This window comes from Garra rufa, chromosome 17 (genome assembly GCF_049309525.1).
Source record: "Garra rufa chromosome 17, GarRuf1.0, whole genome shotgun sequence".
Classification (NCBI taxonomy): Eukaryota; Metazoa; Chordata; class Actinopteri; order Cypriniformes; family Cyprinidae; genus Garra; species Garra rufa.
Window position 1 is genome coordinate 23,360,531 of NC_133377.1, and position 18,352 is coordinate 23,378,882.

The window sequence follows — 18,352 nt, forward strand, 5'->3', positions numbered from 1 at the left end:
AAAATATAATTGTTTTAAAACAGTTTTGACTGTTGAAAATAACATTGACTAAAAAGTGCAACAAAAGTATTGAATACTAAATTGTAATTTTTTGTCCATATTAAATGAATACTGAAAAGTTAATTTACATATTCTTTGCAAAAAAGCAAAAAAAAAAAGCAAAAAAGAAGTGCATTCAACTTTTTACATGTAACAGTGGCAATAGTTTTGTTTGCAATTTGAATCAATCTTTTTTCAGCAATATTTTTTTCTGCTGTATGCCTCGTTCCAGGCAACTCGTTGCCCGTGTTTTTCTAACCTTCTACCCGTGAAAGTGCACCGAAGCATCGGTCAAACCAGTGATTTCCTACCAAGTTCCGAGCTCTGACGTATAGCCCGAGAAATGACAATGTCAGCCCTTACTGGTGCGTTTTTTTTTTTTTTTTTTGCAAGAAGTACACGGTGGAAAAATAAAGCTTATGGCAATATAACGTTATATAATAAAAAAATAATAAATGCGTCCAGGCAGTTTGGCGTGACTTGCCTGGAACGCTACAGTCGCGAGTAGTGGTTTGAAGTCATGATTTACCAGCTCAAAAACCTGCGCAGCATTATTCATCCCCGATCGTGTGAGGCTTTTTACATTTGGCTATTCACATGGCTGAAAGATACAATGCTTGCTGTGTTTTTTCAGGTACTGTCAGTGATGTAGTGGAGGGTATACGCAGGTATACGTACCCACTTCTTTATCAGCCAAAATCAGGCCAGTCCACCACATCCAGTCATACGTGAATAAATGTAAATATTCACTAAAAACACCCAATAAAGACAGTGATGATGCAGTCAGGACCGTGGCGCCGGCTCGCTTTGAAATATATTTGATGATCGCGCCTGATGAGCCTGCGGCTGCGGCTGCGCCAGCTCTGTCTCCCGCACCCCAGTAACTTTAATTTGAATCAGTACATAACGAAAACAATACCTTACAAATAAAAAGAAGCAGCTTTTTACGATCAGAAATTTCTTAAACCAGTAAACCCCTGTAAAATTATCAGTCAAAGGATCCGGTAAACGAATTCCTTCAAATAGTAAGTTCAAAACCAAACGATCTCATCAGAGAGTCACGTAACATTATTCACCCACTTCTCCAGGCACCCACTGCTACACCACTGGTCGTGATGTTAGCCAGTCTTACCTTCTGCTTGAAAAAAATCCTTACTTTTATTTGCATGCGCCGGCTGAACTGATGTGAGATGTCGGTTGAGTTTATTTGGTTTCAGCACTTTAACGGATAAAATCTTCAAGCACAGTGTGCACTGTGGTCTGCCATCACTATATTCCATAAAGCCATATTTTAGGTTTTTTTCACGCTATGCTCTTTATTAACCCTCTCAGCTGAAACACTGCATCCTCTATCTAAAAACGTATCCATTTAAAAGAGTCTTTAGCATTAATCAACGTGTTTATGGCTAACTGTTCTGTGCACTAGTACATCAATGAACGTTTTGGTGACTTTTCCGCATAGTAAGCAGAGTAACAATTTAATTTTATTATTTGTTTAATATTTAACATAGTTTACATGTTAACAATCCTGACGTGCATACAGGTAAAATATATATTGTTAATTATTTTCTAATCTAGATTCTGGAATTTCTATGCGGCCCCCCTAGCGCCATCTGGTGGCCCCCCAGGGGGCCGCGGCCCCCAGTTTGAGAACCACTGTGCTAGGCGACAGGATATGAGCAACGGGGAAGGGAGGGAACTGAAAGAAGTGTAGGCTGTCCAAATTTACTGCCACCTACTTCCAGGTTTTGCGGTCTTCGGAGGACCCCTCCTCCTTCAACCTGGTAGGAAGGATCCTAAGGAGGATGCAGACCCTGAATTTGGACACAGCCCCTATCTAGGACCTGATGAGTTCGTCACTTTTTGAGGTCCCCCTGAAACATTTCCGTTGTGGACCGAGCTATATGCAGCGCTTTTGTTAGTTTGTAGCGCCTTCATGTGTTCGCTGCGCGTTTCTGAGTTTGGTTGTGTTGTGAGAATTTGCAGCGCGTTTCCGTATTTGTGTTTGCGTTGTGAGGATTTGCAGCGCCTGTGTTGTCAAACTGATGAAGATGTTTTCTTAATTTGTTGTCGTTTTTTCTGTTTGCATGTGTTTTCTTGTTTGCAGCGCGTTGGCCTCTGTCGGCCACCGTATTATTTCAACACCTATCACTTCTATCAAAATGTCTTGGAGAATGTCTAATTCCCAAACATAAGCACTGTTGAATCACACAGTCACAGATATTATTAATCATTCAGTATTTCAGTGTTATTATTCATAAACATTTTTCCTTATTCAGGAGTCATTTAATTATATACAACACCATTCAAATTAAAAACTGGGGTTGGTAAGATTTAAAAGAAAGAAAGAAAGAAAGAAAGAAAGAAAGAAAGAAAGAAAGAAAGAAAGAAAGAAAAGAAAAAGAAATAGTGACAAAGAATACTAAAATGTTACTTAAATTTTGTTTAAATAAATGCAGTTCTTTTGTACCTTCTATTTCTCAAAGAAACCTGAAAAATCAGTTTTCACCATTAACTGTTTTCAATACTAACATTACTAAGAAATATTTCAGCATGTATGTTCCAGCTAATCAGCATATTATTATGACTTTTGAAGACTTACATTATGAAATATATTATTTTTAAAAAATATTATTTTAAATTGTAACAATATTTCATAATATTACAGTTTTTACTGTATACAAATGTCTTGCCTAAATTTTTAACTGAAAAAAATTTATATTAGGAGGTGAATTTAAAGAGAGGAGTGAGATCATATGGCCCATTAAAAAATAGTTTACAGGACCAAATATTGTCAAAGTGTCGAAGTCAAAGGCAAAGAGAGTTAAACTGCTTGCTCTATGCATTGGTGAGGCACTATGATGGAGATTTCATTCAAGCTCTGATTTCCTCCTGGTAATAAAAGACAAATGGCAGAAAAATCAGAAATAAAGTCTGCACTTGATGCTAAGAGAATTGTTCTCTGCAGTTGGGTCACAGACTGGTTGTGACTTCAAGACAGTAAACATGGAAACAAATATTAATATACCACAATCATATGTCCCTGTACAGTAATAAACAAAAAACAAAACCAGAATTTGCTTTAAAAAAGTGAAGTGAAAGTGTAGGCAGTTAGTGTGGTTAAGATATACAGTATATGTTTATGCTCCAAACGTTACATCAGCGAACGGGAACCTCAGTTTAAAAATATCCAAATGATTAACAAATGTTGCATCAGAGCTGGGAAAATTTTAATTTTGAAATTATTTTAATGCAATCTTCTCATTCCCCTTAGCATAAATACAAAACGAAACTTTGTCCAAACTTTACTTACTGGTACATTTTAATAAGACCAGGAATCTTATGATGCAAACGATTATTTTGAACACACACAAAGAATTTTTTAGAGTTCAAACACACTCGTATAGCATGTTCATAGTAATACAGTAAACAGTCATTTCAAGGTGTTACGATTTTGATGATAATTCTAGGGTGTAGAAAGTAACATTTAGATAGTGATTTTTTTTGGTGAAATGTTGGTGGCAAGAAAGCAAACCTAAATCGAAAAATATAATGCCAAATGAAATTTATTTATACAAAAGTAGAAATGATTTAAGCAAAGGAGGAAATGTAAAATATATACAATGGAGAAACAAGAAAAAGAAATAATATGCACAAGTCAAAATAGATTCAAACAAATCAATAAATAAACCCAAGGGAAAAGGGACATAAGTGGCGCCAAAGGAAAGAAAATAATATAACAAAACCCCAATCTAACTTAGCATTAACCTCTACCCTAACTATAAATAAAAAGGAAAAGAAAAGTCTTCAGCGTAAAAACGCCCTAAATAAACTATACTAACTAAGCAAAACAAAATCTACAGGTGTGGCGCTCACTCCTAACCTGGTGTGTTTAAACAGTCTGGTTACTACGTGTGGTACCGTGTACGTCACGTGACATCTTCCTATCCTCTTTTCCCAGGGAAAAACTAACGATCACCAGATAGTAGCACGAGTTACAAAATGCGTATTTGCAACGATAGAATAATAACTGTAGACATACTAAGTATGACAAAAAAACAACAACCAGGTTAGAACAGAATCAAACAGAACAGAACACAAAGTAGGAGCGCAAGCAAGCTCGCGAACGCTCATTCCGGCGTCTCTTTAAACTGGAGCAGTTGTCCGTGATTGGCAGCGCGGGTGGCGACGTCACTCCGGTTAACAATGACAGGCACCTTCCTGGCCAATTGGAAACCAAGGGGAGTAACCTGAGAGATGACAGTGAGAGAAAACAAAAGAAAGAACGCAACACACCGGCAAACTCATAGGGCCGTAACTGTTATGAAGCAGACGGGACAACAAGGTAAGTATAATACAGGTGATGTTTATTTATACAAGCAGCAGTGCCGGAGGTGAATGGTGAGTTCGTGAAGGTGAGTAAGACTTGAAGTGATGAATTCAGAGCTGGATGGTAACGTGAAGAGAGTAACAGGTCCTTTCCGTTACAGGTGGCGAGACTGGAGGATTCCAAGAACGAAAGCCAGAGGGGTACAGAGAGTTCGTGGATCCGCCACCCTCCGCTGACGCGGAAGTCAGCTTACGGCCACACACCACTGACGACTGGAAACTGTGAAGACACAGAGGACTGGCGCTTGGAAGACTGGAACGAGACAGAGATCAGGTAAGTACAATTGGGTAAGTAATCTTGATAGTGATACTCGCTAAGAGACACTGGAAGTCCGCTTTCTCTAGAACGAGCCCGGACAATGAGTGGTGTGTGGAGAGTGGCTTTTGTGTGCTGGTGGTGATAGAGTGCAGGTGTCCATTAATCAGTATTCAGGTGAAGGTGATCTGGGAGTGATTGTGGGTGCAGAACCTGACCAATCCGTGACACTACCCCCCTCCCCAGGGCCCGCTCCTGAGGGCCGAAGTCTCTTGCGCCGTGGTGGTCTACCTCGTCCTCGGGGTGCAGGGAACTCAGGATGACTAGCGTGGAACTCCTCAGTGAGCGTGGGATCTAGAATGTCGTCTCTTGGGACCCATGACCTCTCCTCTGGTCCATAACCCTCCCAGTCAACCAGGTACTCGAGTAGACCACCACGACGACGAGACCGGAGGATCTCCCGGACGGAATAGACGGCTCCATCTTCCAGCATGAGGGGGGGAGGAGGTTCCTCTTCGTGGTCAGGTTCTGTGGAGGGAGTGAGAGGTGGATGAAATGGTTTCAATAGTGAGACATGGAAGGTGGGGTGAATGCGATACTCAGGTGGGAGTTGAAGCCTGTAGGTGACGGGGTTGACCTGTTCCAGGATGTTGAAGGGACCAACAAACCTGGGACTTAACTTCTTGGAGGGCAGTCGCAGACGGATATCCCGAGTGGAAAGCCACACTTGATCGCCTGGCCTGAATTCTGGAGCTGGGGCCCTCCTCCGATCAGCGAAGGCTTTCTGTCTGCGTACTGCCCTCTGTAGGTGGTGATGTGCTTCGTCCCAGACCCTCTCGCTCTCCCGGAACCAGTAATCCACTGCGGGGACCTCAGATGGTTCACCATTCCAGGGAAATAGCGGTGGTTGGAATCCGAGGACGCACTGGAATGGTGTGAGGCCGGTGGACGGTTGCCGCAGTGAATTTTGGGCATATTCTGCCCAGCCCAGGAACTGGTTCCAGGAGTTCTGGTGGTTGTGGCAGAAGGTCCGGAGGAACCGCCCCACTTCCTGGATTTTCCTCTCCGTCTGGCCATTGGACTGCGGATGATAGCCAGAGGAGAGGCTGATGGTCACACCTAGGAGACGGAAGAAGGATTTCCATAGACGGGAGATAAACTGAGGACCGCGGTCCGATACAATATCCTCAGGTATTCCATACTGACGGAAGACGTGATTGAACAGGAGTTGGGCCGCTTCAAAGGCAGTGGGTAGCCCTTTCAGGGGCAGTAACTTGCAGAACTTGGAGAATCGATCCACTATAACAAAGATGCAGGTGTTTTCATCCGATGCTGGCAAGTCCGTCATAAAATCCACTCCCAGGTGTGACCAGGGGCGGTTCGGGATCGGCAAGGGATGGAGCTTACCTGCGGGCAAATGCCTGGGACTTTTGGACATGGCGCACTCCTTGCAACCCTGGATGAACCGCTGCACATCCCTTGCCATCCCAGGCCACCAGAAGCGCTCGGATAGCAGCGAGAGGGTGTTGCTGGTCCCGGGATGTCCAGTGCCCAGGGAAGTGTGGATGGAGCGAATGAGATCTACCCGTTGTGTCCTAGGAATGTAACGTCGATCAGGAGGGCAACCCGGCGGAGGGCGAGGTTCAGGAGTAGCGACACTAGGAGGAGCTGACCATTCGATGGGGTTGATGAAGATGTCTTGTGGGAGGATATTGCTGGGAGGCTCAGTGGAATCAGTGGAGTCGTGGATTCTAGACAGGGCATCTGCTCTTATATTTTTTGGACCGGGACGATAGGAGATGGAGAAGTGGAACCTTGAAAAGAACAGTGCCCACCTGGCCTGACGTGGGCACAGCCTTTTTGCATCACGGAGGTATTGGAGGTTTTTATGATCTGTGAGTACCTGGAAAGGATGATTAGCTCCCTCCAACCAGTGTCGCCACTCCTCCAGGGCGAGCTTGATGGCGTTGTTCCCGGTTGCCGATGTCATAGTTCTTCTCCGCCGGGCTGAACTTCTGGGAGAAGTAGGCACATGGATGGAGTAAACTTGGGGTTCCGTGATGCTGGGAGAGAACTGCTCCGACTCCTGAGGTTGATGCATCCACCTCCACCACGAAAGGGAGGTCGGGATCCGGATGGCGCAGAATAGGAGTCTGGGTGAAGGCGTCCTTGAGGGATTGGAAGGCTGCGGCGGCTTCGGGGTTCCAGGTAAGTTTAGTCGGTTTTCCTTTGAGTAGGTTGGTTAATGGAGTTGCAATGATACTGTAACCTTGAATGAAACGGCGGTAGAAATTAGCAAAACCGAGGAATCTCTGGAGTTCTTTGACAGAAGAGGGTTTTGGCCAGGACGTGACAGATGACACCTTCCTCTCGTCCATACGAATACCTTCACGGTCGATGACGTATCCCAGGAATTGAACGGATGGAAGGTGGAATGAACATTTTTCTGCTTTCAGGAAGAGTTGGTGTTCCCTGAGTTTCTGGAGGACCTCCGCAACGTGGTGGATGTGTTCGGTCTCACTCCAGGAGTATATGAGGATATCGTCAATATAGACAATCACTGACCGATGGAGAAACTCCCGGAGGACTTCATGTATGAAGTTTTGAAATACGGAAGGGGTGTTGACCAGGCCATAGGGCATGACGCAGTACTCATAGTGGCCTGTAGGGGTCACGAAGGCCGTCTTCCACTCATCCCCCTTCCGTATTCTCACCAGATTGTAAGCGCTGCGGAGGTCCAATTTCGTGAAGATGGTGGCTGACCGGAGTTGTTCGAGGGCCGCTGGGACGAGAGGAAGGGGATATTTGAACTTGACTGTGGCTTGATTCAGAATGCGGTAGTCTATGCACGGCCGCAGCCCTCCATCCTTTTTCGCCACGAAAAAGAAGCTGGATGCAGCGGGAGAAGTGGAGGGACGAATGTATCCTTGCTGGAGAGCCTCGTGAATATACTCCTCCATGGCCTTTGTCTCCGGAAGTGACAACGGGTAGATCCTTCCCCTGGGCAAAGGAGCATCAGGAATCAGGTCTATGGCGCAGTCCCATGGCCGATGGGGAGGTAGCTGGGAAGCTCTCTTGGGGCAGAAGACGTCCTGGAAAGAGGAGTAGATATCCGGAATCTCGGTGGATCGTTGCTCCAGAGGGCTCTCGATGGATGTGGCGCAGACAGGAATGGGTCTTGGTATCGGACGTGGAACTTCTGGAAAGCACTCTGGAAAACAGTCATGGCCCCACCGGATTACCTCTCCATTGCCCCAAGAGATGATGGGATTGTGCTTCACCAGCCACGGGCGCCCCAAGATGATGTCCATGGTGGCCCCCTCCAGAACCAAAAGTTGAATGTTTTCTTGGTGAAGAGCTCCAATCTGAAGGTGGATGGATTGGCATTTACGATGGATGCAGGGTCGTGCAGTGATGGAACGTGTTATGGGCTGAATCTGGTAGACGCTCGACGAAGCTTCGGTTCGGAGCTGTAACTGGCGACAGAGGTTGCCCGAGATGAAGTTTCCCGCTGACCCGGAGTCGATGAGAGCGTGGGCTATGACAGAAGATGTGGAGGTGGTTAACTGCACACATGTAGACAGAGGATACATCTTTTCAACTTCGGACTGGATAACACTCACCGCGGTAGGAACAGGACGAAGGGGGCATTTCATCCGAACATGCCCACTGGCTCCACAATAGAGACACAAACCCCGGGTCAGCCTTCTCTGTCGCTCAGCGGCTGATAGTCTACCAGATTCAAGTATCATAGGTTCTGGTTCTGGAGGGCTGGCGGTCTCCACTGGGCGGAGGAGTGCATTAGAAGAGACATCGGAGAGAGTCTGATATGATTGCATACGGTCAGAACATCTGATGGATTGCTGTATGAAACGCTCTAGACCCATAGCGTCATCCAACGCAGCTAGTTGGAGGCGAAGACGGGGTTCGAGCCCGAGACGATAGGTGGTCAGCAACGACCGCTCGTTCCATCCACTGGCAGCGGCTAGGGTTCGAAACCGTAAGGCATACTCATGAGTGGACATCGATCCTTGTGATAAGTGATAGAGCTGCTCACCCGCTGATACTTCCCCGTCTGTACGGTTGAACACTTCTTTGAAGTGATTGATGAATGCCTGGATGGAACGAGTGGCCGGCCCGCTTTGCTGCCACATCGATTCGGCCCACTTCAAAGCTGGTCCTGTGAGAAGAGAGGTGATAAACGCTATTTTAGACTGGTCTGTAGGATAGAGCGCTGGTTGCATAGTAAAGACAAGAGAACATTGCAGTAGAAATCCATTGCACTCCTCCGCCCCGCCAGCGTAGGGCGCTGGTCGGGCCATGGGACTGGATGGTGGTTCCGAAGAAGTGCATGGAGGTACGGGTGCCGGCGGTGCGGAAGGGGTGACAGATGGAGATGACAGCAAAACCTTCCGCAGAGTATCCACCAGTTCCTGAAATGGATCCTGAGCACTCATGCTGCTTACTGTTATGGTCCGGGCTTCCTGTTATGAAGCAGACGGGACAACAAGGTAAGTATAATACAGGTGATGTTTATTTATACAAGCAGCAGTGCCGGAGGTGAATGGTGAGTTCGTGAAGGTGAGTAAGACTTGAAGTGATGAATTCAGAGCTGGATGGTAACGTGAAGAGAGTAACAGGTCCTTTCCGTTACAGGTGGCGAGACTGGAGGATTCCAAGAACGAAAGCCAGAGGGGTACAGAGAGTTCGTGGATCCGCCACCCTCCGCTGACGCGGAAGTCAGCTTACGGCCACACACCACTGACGACTGGAAACTGTGAAGACACAGAGGACTGGCGCTTGGAAGACTGGAACGAGACAGAGATCAGGTAAGTACAATTGGGTAAGTAATCTTGATAGTGATACTCGCTAAGAGACACTGGAAGTCCGCTTTCTCTAGAACGAGCCCGGACAATGAGTGGTGTGTGGAGAGTGGCTTTTGTGTGCTGGTGGTGATAGAGTGCAGGTGTCCATTAATCAGTATTCAGGTGAAGGTGATCTGGGAGTGATTGTGGGTGCAGAACCTGACCAATCCGTGACAGTAACACAAGGTATCCCTCCATTTGTAAAAAGAAACAATACGGCAATAAGTAAGAACCAGGGTGGCTGCCAGCAGAAATAACCTTAAGGACAGAGAAAAACAAAACAAAACGATTAAATCCAATTGAACATGCATTTCACCTGCTGAATAAGATACTATAGGCAGAAACTCCACAAAACAGCTGTAAATGGCTGAATTAAAGTATTTCAGAGTATGAGACCAAGAGTCAGGTAATATCTATAGGTTGTAGAATCACTCCTGTGATTAAATGCAAGGAATTTGTAGCTAAATACAAATACAAAAAAAAGTTCTGCTCTTTTAAGGTGGTAAACATGTATGAGTTGAAACAGCCAATAATAAACCATGCATCATTTTTATCCTTATTTACAGATGTCTTTACTCAACAGCGAAAAAGCAATTTTGCCTTCACTGTTCCAATACTTATGGAGGCCACTGTATGTAGATATAGATATATATGTTTGCATCTATATGTGACCCTGGACCACAAAACCAGTCATAAGGGTCGATTTTGTTGAAATTGAGATAAATACACTTTCCATTGATGTATGGCTTGTTAGGATAGGACAATACTTGGCTGAGATACAACTATTTGAGAATCTGTAATCTGAGGGTGCAAAAAAAAAATCTAAATACTGAGAAAATCGCCTATAAAGTTGTCCAAATTAAGTTCTTAGCAATGCATATTACTAATCATAAATTAGGTTTTGATATATTTACGGTAGGAAATTTACAAAATATCTTCATGGAACCTGATCTTCACTTAATATCCTAACGATTTTTGGCATAAAAGAAAAATCGATAATTTTGACCCATACAATGTATTGTTGGCTATTGCTACAAATAACCTGTACTACTTAACACTGGATTTGTGGTCCAGGGTCACATATGCAACGAGTGATGCAAAAGTTTGGCGTCAGTAAGTTTTTGTTGATGTTTTGTTGAAGTTTAGCTCACCTGCTTACCTTACCTTGTTTTGTGTGTGTGTGTTTGATTAAAATAATAATTTGCATCAAAAGTTTGGCATCTGCGAGTTTTTTTTTTTTTTTTTAATAAGAATTTAATCTTTTTATTCAGGCACATTAAATTGATCAGTAAAATAATTAGAATGGTTTCTGAAGAATTATGTGACACTGAAGAATGAAGTAATGGCTGCTGAATTTAATTGCTTTTATTAATTAATTTCAATTACTAATAACAAATACATTTGAAATATATACGTTTGGATGAGAGGAAGTGATCCTCTCACTACCTCCTATTCTTTCATATCCTATTACATAACGCTCATCCAAAGACTTCCACATGTTCAGAAACTCATAAAGTGGTATCTAAATGTCATGGTTAAAATTTGACTGAAGACATTTCCTGTTTTTACAGAAGGAGGAACCATGTGAACAAATATAAGGGTCAGAACATCACAGGACAGCGCAGCTAGTGGCAAAACACAATTATTTACAGCCGAGGAGACCCAGCCAGTAAGGTAAATGATCTGATGGTCACTGTCAAGAAGGAAAAAAAAAAAAGCAATGCAATAACAAATTGCAAAACAATTACAAATTATAGTATATTATTATTTCACATTATTTATTTATTTATTTTCAGATGATTCCAGTGTTGATGTTACTCATGGCAGCTCTTGTAGCTGCAGATGAGCCAATGATGGATCTCTCAAGACCAGCAGAGCCTGACAGTGTCTCTCTTTCTGTGGTTCACTGTAATTCTACTGCCGCCTGTCCTGATGGAACAACATGCTGTCTGAGTCCTTATGGTGTGTGGTACTGCTGTCTATATTCAATGGTAAGTGAATCACATTAAAATGTGCAATTGTTTTACACTATTAAATGTATGGTTTAACATTTGTTCATTCTCCTCTCTCCTTCAGGGTCAGTGCTGCAGAGATGGGCTTCATTGCTGTCCTCATGGTTATCACTGCGATTCGACATCCACCCGTTGTTTGAGGGGGTGGTTGAATCTGTCATCTTCTTCCCGGATGGCCACCAAAGCTATCCAGAAACCTCAGGTCAGTGATGAAAATTTCATGCTACAATGACCTATATAGTTGACAGACATATGACTTTTACTCACCGTTTCCGGCAGCAATAAAACATGGTTAAGCATTTTCTAACTGCAAATAATAAACGCATATGCATATGACTTATGAAACAATCAAAGGGTTGAAAACACATTTTGTATTGTGTTCTCAATTACAATAAACAGTGATTTAAATTTCTCCCTTCGTTTATAAAAAGAAACAACAGGGTAATGAATGCTGTGTGGTTTAAATGCATAACTTATATAGTATATAGTGTATATTATTATATTATATAACATTATATTATTCAAAAATAATTATTTGGGCTGTAAATATTAAGTGGTTATTTTCTAAGTAGGTGAACTTCTGGCTATGTGCTCACAAGCGTATTTCCTTTGAATGAAATATCTTTTTTGCAGTCTGTGTCCTTTGACCAGACTCTCAAATGGCAGGGCGAGACTGAGATGGTTCACTGTAATGGAAATGTCTACTGTCCAGTGGATCAGTTCTGCTGCAAGACAGCGGCTGGCCAGTGGGGGTGCTGCAACGGTAAAACAAACTTTATTTTGCTGTAATAATCATACAGAATCATTAAGCTTTTGCATATGCAGTGCAGTGTAAAGTTTTGTTTCATTGGGTTATACTTTGTATTTCTTTCTTTCATAGAGATGGTGTTGTGATTAAACATCCCATGTGACCTGGGTGCAGCTCTCATCAAAAACTGCCAAAGTGCAAGAGGCTTTCAAATGTCAGTTACTGTTGAGAGAAAGCAATAATATACATCCGAGTTGAAATAATCAAAGGTCATTGTCATTTAATAAATAAACTTTGGTTTTGAAAGTGTTTTTATTTGTTTGTATTTTTTATCATCTAGGCTACATGCATTGTGTTTATGAATAAGTCAGTGTTTATTAAATATTTTTAAGGCAATAAATTACACTCTAAATAATACTGGGTTAAAAACAAACATTTTTGGGTTATTTAACAGTATTAGACAGAACACATGCTGGGTTATTGTGACCCAACTTTTTATTAAGTATATTTAAGTTCAAGTTTATGTAGTAAGTATACAGATATTGGTGTACTTTTAAGTGTACTATTTCAATACTCCTTGGGACTAAATTGGCCCAATTTCTAGTATATAAAAGTATACTTTTAAGTATACTTTAAGTATAACAGTAGTACACTTTGAGTACACAACTAGTTTACATCTATGTTGTCAGTTTTTCAGTATACTAAAGGTAAACTTATAGGTGTACTGAAAGTTTACTAATTAAATACTTTTTATGCATTTTTAGTACACCTTGAAGTACAGTCTAAGTAAACTACTAGTTCAGTAGTTTTATACTCATAGTAAAAGTAAACTTTAAGTGAACTTTACATAATACTTTAAGTATACTACTATGTCCCTATTTATTAATTTGTATATATTTTGTTATATGAATATCTGAACATACAAAACATCACAAGAAAGAACAGAGTATCTCCTTGTAAACAAAAACATTTTTTTAGCTTCATGCATTCTTTTTTATAAACACTTGAATGTGAGTAAGTTTCATAGATAAAATAAATAACATTTTGAACAAAACCTAAGAAAAAAGACTTTTCATGATAATCAAAACGTAGATGAAATTGAACAACTCCCAAATACTTGACAGTCATTATTACCTCTTCATTGGTCGACATTTTATCCCATAACGTTACACAGATTTACATATCTATGGTTTTGATGCTGTTTTACGTCTGACGATTGTCTTAGACTACATGTGGAAGCATCCGTTTTGGTTTCTTCTCCACTTGTGTTTTTGAAATTCTGTACAGAAGATGTAAAATAGCGCCCCTGGCGTATATCAATGAAAACAGGGATTCTCAGAGCACAAGTATAGCTCAAATATATGTAGACTTTTTTTTTAAGCAAAGTCAAGTATACTTAAATGTCATTTGAAGTATATTTCTGAGAAGTATATAAAACACATTTCTGAGAAGTACGTAAAAAGTAGAGTGAAAGTATGCTTTCCTATTTTTAGTTTAAAAGACGTATAGTAATAGCACACTTGAATAAACTTATTTTTCGCTGGCTTGTTTTTTGACATAATGCTGGGTCAGTCAACCTCCTGAAGGTTTTTCATTTTAAATAATAAAAATGCACTAGGACAAGAACAGTTCATATACAACTTTTTTTAATTCAATGTCAGTTTTTTACAATCATAAAAACATAAAAAACATTCAGTAAAGGTTTTAGGATGTAACAGCAGCAGCAATAGCAGCTAATAGGAATTAAGAAATAAGAAATAAGAAAACTGCTATCAGTATGCTGTTCCAGTTCATTAAATGACTAGTCTAAATATTCATGACTTATCTTATATTCATGTTTGACTAGGCCTGGCTGGGAAAGTGGCCAAAACCCCTCTAAAACAAGCCCGCTGACCAGCTATGACCAGCAAAACCAGCCTGGTTGACCAGCTAAAACCTAGGCAGGTTATCCCAACATAGTGAATTGCTTTCGTTTTTTTAGTTTTATCATTTTTTTCGCCAAGAGTTCCACTCGGTTCAGCGGCAATGTTTACGTTAATTGCCAGCGCAATGGCCGACTTCCGGATAGATGATGTAACGTGAAAACACTCTATTGTTGTCAGAGGAGCGCATGGAAACTTTGTTACATATAACAGCGAAGACACATCGTAGGCCTTATTTATAAAGTGTGCGTACACTCAGATTTGATCTTAGAGTGTGTGTACGCTTAAATCCACGCAAACGCTCATAATTATAAAAACTGCCTTTGAAATGGAAAATTGTTTAGCGTTACGTCAGAGTCCGAGCAGACGTACACACATTTTCTTGTCAGAGTACTGCAGGTTTTTGGAAATGCAAGCTGTTCTTGCAGCTTGCTGTTAAAACTGAAAGGATTTGGACGATGACTGGTGATCTTTTATATGTTAATGACATTAATCAGGGGTCGTTTACAAGTTAGAGAGCTGAAACCATTTAGGTGCGCGCAAGTTCAAGACCATTTCCCAGATAGCACATGTACGTCTGCAAGATGTCTGTTAAAGATCACTTGATCTGGAAAGCATCTGCTGTGTACAAACATCTGACAGATGTCTGTAAGATGTCAATATTATTGTTATTATTATTGTTATTATTATTATTTATTCTCATTCTTATTTTTTAAAGTTATAATTCAATACAAAATTATAATATTACTTGCCTTTCTGATTGTCCTCCACCCTTTCCAGATCTCCATAAATCTCCTACTTGTTGTTATTATTATTGTCATTTTTTATTATTATTATTATTGTTGTTGTTATTGTTGTTATAGTAATTATGGATATTATTATTGCTATTAATATCTGATATCTTCAAGGGCTTCCTTTTTTTTTTTTTTTTTTTATCTGTTATTACTATTATTACTACTATTATTATTATTATTATTATTATTATTATTAATCTGTTAGACATTTCACCTAGGTACTACCTCTCCCACCTCAAGTTGCAATAACTGGCTCACATGCGCAGGCATTCACATACACACATGATCATAATTGTTCACAGATATAGAAATACATACACTGTTATATGGATGCACTTATAATATTGGATATCACTATATATGTTGAAAATGAGTGTGTATCTGGCTTCTTTATCTAAATAATGTCATTCTTTTTTAATTTAATTATTCTGTTTTTGTTACGTGTTATATGTTTAGTGTAATACTGTCACATTCACAACTTGCAAAAAAAAAAAAAAAAAAAATATATAAAAAAAAAAAAAAAAAAAAAAAGATGTCAGTTTTACATATATTCTAAATCATAAACATCTTAAAGACATCTAATAGACGTCTATTTGACATCTGATAGGAAACATCCTATAGACGTAGGATGTCAGATGAGCAAACACTCTAAAAAAAATTCTTCCAGATGTAAATGCAGACCTCCGCTAGACATCTTTGAGATGTACATGTGCTATCAGGGTTGCGATTCATAGATTTCACATCTGAAAGAGAAGCGTACGTGCGTTTTCTGTGCCTACACTTATTCTATGAATCACACATACGCATATTTGAGAGATGATCATAGGATCAAATTTAGGATGGTTTCTGCACAACATTTTATAAATGAGGCCCCGTGTTTAAGCCCTGGTTGCTCATTTGTTTGGCGGAAGGTCTTTTAAGTTTCTTATGGTACTAATCTGGAGTCTGTGAACTTAAAAAGCTAACTACTACCACGTGTTAGTCTTTATTGGTCTTAATATATTAATTGAGTCAATGAGATCTTGTCACACTATTGACGAAGGCAGCAAGCCGAAACGTTTTTTCATTTGTTTTTATCTCCTGCTGAAATAAAGAGATTTTGGCTGAACACATCATTTGGGTTAAAAAAATAACCCAGCATTTGGAACGGAATGAGCTCATATGATCAAACACTTATGATGCTTATGATCCAATTTTGGTGATTCGGTGACTCATCAATAGCCTACACAATACACATCACTCTCACTGGTCATGGCCTAAACTGACATAATATACAAAAAGGGTCACTGAATGAACTTTGAACAAATCTGGGATGAATCAAAATCCCCACAATTGCCATGCAAGACAATAACCACCATAAACATCACAGGAGACAAGTCCCTGACCCTGTCGATAATAAGATATGATGAAATTTTCCAACATTTAATATTTTTGATTTTGCTCTGATGTACTCCATTATGTGGTGCTGTGTTTTGTCAGCACAAAAAATAAATAAAATTTAAAAAGTAAATGTACTTTGTTACTACCCACTGCTGAAATTCTCTGTTTAAATCAGTGGATAAAGGCCTGTCACGTCATGTACAAAAGATCATTTAGGTCAAAAGGTCATTTAAACCATATAATATCTTAATAAAGAGATTATCGCAAAAACATATTGGTTTTATGATATAAGCAGTGTTGGGGGTAACGCATTACAAGTTACGCAAGTTACGTAATCAGATTACTTTTTTCAAGTAACTAGTAAAGTAATAGCAGTTACTTTTTTTTCTTTATGTATTTAATCCAAATTTATTAACCAATGCCTTTGCTTCTGACCTTTGTTGATCTAATTCAACCATACTAAGACGTAAAACTTACTTTAGATTAACTCAAATTTGTGCTTGATTTTTCTCATTGCTGAAGTATTGAACTTCCTTCTACTACTACAGTTATATTGTACAGACGTTAATTTACTTTTTCTTCAGTCTTAGGCTTATTTCATTTTTTGGTGTGAAAGGGCTTTTACGTTTGCTAAAAATATAACTTTTTATATTAAAAACAAACAAGCAAGCCCTGCCCAAATTTAAAAAGTAACACAAAAGTAACACAGAAGTAATGTAACACATTACTTTTCATAAAAAGTAACTAAGTAAGGTAATTAGTTACTTTTTTAGGGAGTAACGCAATATTGTAATGCATTACTTTTAAAAGTAACTTTCCCCAACACTGGATATAAGTCATTGCAAGACAATGTGTTTTTTTCATGACATAACATCTTATTACGACATAATTTTGTGAAATAAATAATGATCACGCGCGAAAATGGTTGAAGACGATTTGCAAGCTGTAAATAATAAGCATTGCAAAATAAAAAGGCATATGACCTATTCTTTTATATCCCATTACAACACAATCGTACAAGATCTTATGATTACAGTTTGACTGCATAGATTTACAGTAGGAGGAGCCATGTGAACAAATATATATATACATTTTGTTTTTATCATATTATTATATTATATTATATCACATAATTGATTTATTCATTATTATTTATTCAGATGGTTCCAGTGTTGATGTTACTCATGGCAGCTCTTGTAGCTGCAGATGAGCCAGTGATGGATCTCTCAGACCCAGCAGAGCCTGATAGTGCTTCTGTTACTTGGGTTACAGCTTAGCTGGCAACCTCGAGTCAGGGGGGAGCGGGAGGGGAAACAGCGTTCTACAGTATTTTGAAAGTGATTGCAGTACCAGTTTTGGCCACAATCCTACATACGGTTCCTTTAAATATTAAAAGTACATTTTCATCAGAAATGCACTTGAGTTAAAGTAAAAGTAGGCCTACCCACCTTTAAATTTAGCACAAATTGTACAAAGATTTAGGTAAACGTACTTCCTTATATTACTACCCACCTTGTTACCTCGCGTGTGAGACCTGTCACGTAATTTTTAAATTGTTAATCGTCAGAGCAGTGCTAACAACATTAGCACGTATGCTAACGCATGTGCTAACTGTATGTGTGCGTCTGTAAGGGATAGAGTGTGGGAGAAACCAGACATGGGGACTTGTGACTTGGTGACTTGGACTCGAGTCGACTCGAGTCGCTATTTTTATGACTCGTGACTTGACTTGACAAAAAATAAAATACTTGAGACTTGACTCGGACTTGGAAGTTAAAGACTCGGGACTTGACTTGACTTGAGACACGATGACTTGAATGACTTAAGTGTTAATCACATGTTTTCAGTTTGAATATAAAATATATAAATTATTGTAAAAAAATAAAGTTGATTACCCAGCTGGAGCGCAGGCTGAGAATAGCCTTGTCATGACTGGATCACGACACT

The 18,352-nt window shown here is 40.1% G+C and overlaps 1 protein-coding gene across 1 annotated transcript; it reads left to right on the plus strand.

Moving 5' to 3' along the window:
* Nucleotides 1–11,097: 11,097 nt before the first annotated feature.
* LOC141289891 (progranulin-like) lies at nucleotides 11,098–12,618 on the plus strand. The gene is made up of 5 exons (XM_073822091.1): nucleotides 11,098–11,223; nucleotides 11,346–11,540; nucleotides 11,626–11,763; nucleotides 12,195–12,324; nucleotides 12,442–12,618. Exons 2-5 carry the CDS (start codon nucleotides 11,346–11,348, stop codon nucleotides 12,453–12,455), a joined length of 477 nt encoding a protein of 158 aa, XP_073678192.1. The 5' UTR covers nucleotides 11,098–11,223; the 3' UTR covers nucleotides 12,456–12,618.
* Nucleotides 12,619–18,352: the final 5,734 nt, after the last annotated feature.